Raw genomic sequence first — 6000 nt, 5'->3', positions numbered from 1 at the left:
CTACTCATTTCATAAATGAATAAATATACTATTTAGTATTGTACAGTAGATACATACCATTGAGTTTCTATACTATTCCAGAAAAGTATGTTTATATTCACCAAAAATATAAATTTACTAGATATAGGTGGGATCATTTATCCTAAAGTTCATTGCTTTACTCAACCCAAGTCCTACACCCAAAATATAAGAAAGAAAATTACACTTAGAAAAAGACTGTTTTAGATAGAAATTAAACTAATTCTGACAATTCTAATGGCAACTAATCACTACAGTGATGGATTCCATCTTACTACTATATTAAAATATGTGGACTGAAAGGAAAAAGAACTTGATATGTAAAATGAATGAGGTAAATGCCATACATTCAACAACGTAAATAAATACAAATACAGTTTTACAGGAACATAAACATAAGTTTAAGGGTTTTATTATCAAAGTCTTGTAAAACAATTTCAGAAACTGTACATCAACATGGCACAGACTGTAGCCTACTTTTGTTTTTACTGCACAAAAGTGAAGCTTGGAAACTCCTGTAAGAAAACAGTTGCCTAACTACTTTGCATTTAACATGGAATCACTGTGTGCATAAGATTACTACTGCAGTAACAGTAACACAAAATTTATTGGTTTTATACAACTTGAGATCAAATAAAAAGTACATTATCAAGTAGATCTGTCTTATTTTTAAAAGCATATGAAGGTCAATTTAAAATGCACTATCCCCCTTTTCCAACAACGAGATTAAAACAAATTAATAAAAGAGTGGACAATTGAAAATCAGGACAAGAGATAACTTTCTTTTACAGATGGACTTCAGGATAGGCAGATAACTTTCACTGATGCAGATGTTCAATAAATTATTTTAGGAAAAAAAATTCCCAAACACCTTATGAAAAAGTATACAACTCTACTCCAAAATATGCTATTTACTTACTGCCAAAGACAGTTTCATTGAAATCTTGTTTCTGTAATTAAAGCCTAATTATAGCCATCAAAAAAGGTTAGTGCATATATAACCCTTCAAAGTTAAACAAAAGCCACAAAAATTTAGCCACAAGGCTTAAAGGATTATCTATTTCAAATGCTCATTTCCAGATGTAACTATAAGAATGTTAATTTGTCATGTCAACAAACAAGACCATAAGTAGATCCATCATGTTGGAGGATTTGAATGACATTTAGGATATTCCTGCCACAATTAACATGCAATCAGTGCATTCCCTACATGGCTCTATTACGGCAATGAATCAAATTCTAGAAATACTATAAGTGAACTTAATAAAGGAGATCATACAACATAAACAATCCATGCCTGCTGTAGATGCATGCAGCTTTTCATTTTTATGAAGCAGCACCAGAATAGTAAAACTGCTTGTTTACTCAATCAGATTTCAACCTGTCAATAACTGGTTACCCATGTATCATTTTTCTAAAAGCTTTTGGATGTAAATAACAAATATCAACATCAAGAGCTTTATAACCATTTATGACTCAGAGCTGTATACATCTAGATTTGAGATGAACAAATACAGCATTAAGGAATCACACAGAGGAATGACACTGATGCACGTATACAGTTGGATTCCCACAGAGGCAATATTCAGTCACTCATATCCATGTCTTCTTCATGATGATCATCGCCATTCACTTTGGATTCTCTTAGTGAGTCACCAGTTCCCTTTTCCACAGAACACTCTTTTGCTTTAGGAGAAGCTGGCTCTGTCAGTTTCTTCTCCTCTTTCTTCTCTTTCTCGCTGTCATACCCCTGCTCCTCTTCATCATAGTCCCGTGTAACCTGCTTTGCCAAGGAAAATAATAAAAGTAAACGTCTTCACAGGAAAATCACTTCTTTAAAGTACCAGCATCACCCAAAACACCAAAATAAATTAGTTTGTAAACATACTTTTACATCTTTATCACTCTCTGATTTTCTTTCCCGTTCCTTTTCCTTATCTTTACTTTTCTTCTTCTTGCTTGTGGATCGTTCTCTTTCATCTCTGCTTCTTTCCTTGTCTTTATCTTTCTTCTTCTCCTTTTTATGTCTAGGATGACAGTAAAATGCTGACAAGATGCTTGAAACGAACTGCTCAAGAACTTTCACCATTAATTAAATAGGAGTAAGTTTAAACTTGTTTTAGATGGCAAACTTGACAACCCAAGTTCACTTGCTATAAAGAGGACAGCAAAGATCCAATTTCAAGTCACTGGATACAAGCTGTATATAAGTAATATAGGGAAGAAGACTATAACTTGATTACAGATCGAAAATGCCCAATCCTAAACAGTGTTTATTATAACACAGCCTCAAGTCATGAAGAGAGTGTATCAGCACATTCTTAAGCATTTTAATTCCTGAAAAGGAAGAAAAACTCTAGTACAGTTCCTGAAAAACAGGATAGATTTAATAAAAGATTAATATTCTTACCTCCTAGGGGATGGTGAGCGAGACAATTTTCTTTTGGGAGACCTAGGCTTTTTAGGAGATCTTGTGCCACTTCTGCTTCTTCGTCGTCGTCTCTCTCTAGAACCACAAATGTGCAAACTAGACTTTAAAATACAGTATTATCCAAAAAATGCAGACACATCATAGCAGATGTGTCTATGATGGAGCTCCACTAGAAAGAGGATTCTGACAACGAAAGACCTATTTTCAAATACTGTTCTGAGCCTAAGAAACAAATGAATACTAAAAAACTGCAATTCTTTTTTTTGTAAACTATGTGCCTTTCCTTTAATGTCCTCAAGAAAACCCTAATTTTAGCAATACTTCTTAAAGACATTATGTCATCAAAACACTAGAAATGTTAAACTTGGGGAAAAACTGATTAACAAAAGTTCTAACTCAAGGAAAAACAGTCTGAAGTAAATTATTATTTATGGAATCAGTTTTAGATTCATTCAGTGGCCAAAACGTGTATAGGATAATATGCTGTGTTACGGAAGGCAGTTGCTAATAAAATCCAAAATTACTTCTAAATCACTAGGTAAAAACCAGAAAACCAGAGTTAGTGGTAACACAGATCAAACTGACTTCCTGTTGTCTAGCAAACCATGCCCAATTCACGCCCTGCTTTGAGCAATTAGCTTTTTAAGGTGTACCTCTCCTCTCTCTTTCAATTTTGACTTAAAAAAAATTCTGTGTCTACAACACAAACAGATGGGAAGGAAAGTCCTACCCTATTCTTGGACTGGAAGAATCAATATTGTTAAAATGACCATACTACCCAAGGCAATCTAGATATTCAATGCAATCTTTATCAAAATACCAATGGCATTTTCGTAGAACTAGAATAATTTTAAAATTTGTATGGAAACACAAAAGACCCTGAATAGTCAAAACAATCTTGATAAAGAAAAACAGAGATGGAGGAATCATACTCTATGTCTTCAGACTGTACTACCAAGCTACAGCAATCAAAACTATGGTACTGGCACAAAAACAGACACACAGATCAATGGAACAGCATAGAGAGTCCAGAAATAAACCCACACACTTATGGTCAATTAATCTATGACAAAGGAGGCAAGAATATACAATGGAGTAAAGACAGTCCCTTTAGTAAGTGGTGCTGGGAAAACTGGACAGCTACATGCAAAAGAGGGGCAGAACATTCTCTAACACCCTATCCAAAAATAAACTCGAAATGGGTTAAAGACCTAAATGTAAGACCAGATACTATAAAACTAGGGGAAAAGTAGAAAGTGCTTTGACATAAATCACAGCAATATTTTTTTGGATCCATCTCCTAAAGTAAAGGAAATAAAAGCAAAAATGAACTAATGAGACCTAATTAAACTTACAAGCTTTTGCATAGCAAAGGAAACCATAAACAAAACAAAAAGACAACCTACAGAATAGGAGAAAATACTTCCAAACAATGAGACTGACAAGGGGTTAATCTCCAAATTATACAAACAGCTCAATATCAAAAAAACAACCCAATCAAAAAAATGGGCAGAAGACCTACACAAACATTTCTCCAAAGAATACACACAGATGGCCAACAAACACATGAAAGGATGCTCAACATCACTAGTCATTGGAGAAATGCAAATCAAAACAACTGAGGTATCTGTCACCTCACACTGGTCAGAATGGCCATCATCAAAAGGTCTAAAAATAATAAATGCTGGAGAGCATGTGGAGAAAAGGGAACCCTCCTATACTGTTGATGGAAATGTAAATTGGTGTAGCCACTGTGGAAAACAGTAAGGACGTTTCAAAAACAACTAAAAATGGAACTACCATATGACCCAAATTCCACTCCTGGGTACACATCCAAAAAAAAACCCCACAAAAAAACAAAAGATAAAAACAAACCCACAAACAAACCAAACCCCACACAATTTTGAAAAGGTACATGCACCCCAACGTTCACAGAAGCATTTTTAACAACTGCCAAGATATGGAAGCTATGTTAAGTGTTCATCAACAGAAGAATGGATAAAGAAAATGTGCTGTATCTATACAACAGGATACTAGTAAGCTATAAAAGAATGAAATTTTGCCATTTGCAGCAACATGGATGGACATGAGGGCATTTAAGCTAAGTGCAATAAGTCAGACAGACAAAGGATTAATCTCCAAAACATACAAGCAACTCATGCAGCTCAATATCAAAAAACACAAACAACTCAATCCAAAAACGGGCAGAAGACCTAAAGAGACATTTCTCCAAAGAAGATATACAGATTGCCCAACAAACACATGAAAGAATGCTCAACATCGTTAATCATTAGAGAAATGCAAATCAAAACTATGAGATATCATCTCACACCGGTCAGAATAACCATCATCAAAAAATCTACGAACAATAAATGCTGGAGAGGGTGTGGAGAAAAGGGAACCCTCTTGCACTGTTGGTGGGAATTTAAATTGATACAGCCACTATGGAGAACAGTATAGAGGTACCTTAAAAACCTAAAGAGAATTTTTTTTTTTTTTAGAACCATACGACCCAGCAGTCCCACTACTGGGCACATACCCTGAGAAAACCATAATTCAAAAAGAGTCATGTACCATAATGTTCACTGCAGCTCTGTTTACAATAGCCAGGTCATGGAAGCAACCTACATGTCCATCAACAGATGAATGGATAAAGAAGATGTGGCACATATATACAATGGAATATTACTCAGCCATAAAAAGGAACGAAACTGAATTATTTGTAGTGAGGTGGATGGACCTAGAGACTGTCATACAGAGTGAAGTAAGTTAGAAAGAGAAAAACAAATACCATATACTAACACATATATATGGACTCTAAAAAAAAAAAACGGTCAGGGCTTTCCTGGTGGCACAGTGGTTGAGAGTCCGCCAGCTGATTTAGGAGACACGGGTTCGTGCCCTGGTCCCGGAAGATCCCACATGCTGCGGAGCGGCTGGGCCCATAAGCCATGGCCACTGGGCCTGCGCGTCCGAAGCCTGTGCTCCGCAACGGGAGAGGTCACAACAGTGAGGAGGCCCGCGTACCGCCAAAAAAAAAAAAGGTCAGAAGAACCTAGGGGCAAGATGGGAATAAAGATGCAGACCTACTAGAGAATGGATTTGAGGATATGGGAAGGGGGAAGGGTAAGCTGGGACAAAGTGAGAGAGTGGCATGGACATATATGCACTACCAAACGTAAAATAGCTAGCTAGTGGGAAGCAGCCGCATAGCACAGGGAGATCAGCTCGGTGCTTTGTGACCACCTAGAGGGGTGGGATAGGGAGGGTGGGAGGAAGGGAGATGCAAGAGGGAAGAGATATGGGGACATATGTATAACTGATTCACTTTGTTATAAAGCAGAAACTAACACACCGTTGTAAAGCAATTATACTCCAATAAAGTAGTTAAGAAAGAAATAGGTCAGACAGAGAAAGACAAATACTGTTATGACATAACTTATACATGGATCTAACAAATACAACAAACTAGTGAATATAACAAAAAAGAAGCAGACTCACAGATATAGAGAACAAACTAGAGGTTACCAGTGGGAAGAGGGAAGGCAGGG

The 6000-nt window shown here is 36.3% G+C and overlaps 1 protein-coding gene across 11 annotated transcripts in view; it reads right to left on the bottom strand.

Annotated features, from left to right (window-relative positions):
* Positions 1–414: 414 nt before the first annotated feature.
* The window catches only part of SRSF11 (serine and arginine rich splicing factor 11), a 53678-nt gene continuing 48092 nt past the window's right edge, over positions 415–6000 (bottom strand). For 7 of the 11 annotated variants that reach the window (XM_067726555.1, XM_067726551.1, XM_067726554.1 and 4 more), the window contains 3 exons: positions 2429–2545; positions 1907–2045; positions 415–1801 (listed from right to left, as the gene is read on the bottom strand). In XM_067726555.1, the coding sequence (XP_067582656.1) occupies positions 1604–1801; positions 1907–2045; positions 2429–2545 (454 nt within the window). In that variant the 3' untranslated portion in view covers positions 415–1603. The remainder of the gene's footprint in view (positions 1802–1906; positions 2046–2428; positions 2546–6000) is intronic. The other 4 variants (XM_067726549.1, XM_067726557.1, XM_067726548.1 and 1 more) reach the window with 3 other exon arrangements.

The sequence above is a fragment of the Pseudorca crassidens genome, chromosome 2, assembly GCF_039906515.1.
Source record: "Pseudorca crassidens isolate mPseCra1 chromosome 2, mPseCra1.hap1, whole genome shotgun sequence".
Lineage (NCBI taxonomy): Eukaryota > Metazoa > Chordata > Mammalia > Artiodactyla > Delphinidae > Pseudorca > Pseudorca crassidens.
The sequence above is the reverse complement of the archived record's forward strand: the minus strand, read 5'-3'. Positions and strand labels throughout refer to the sequence as shown.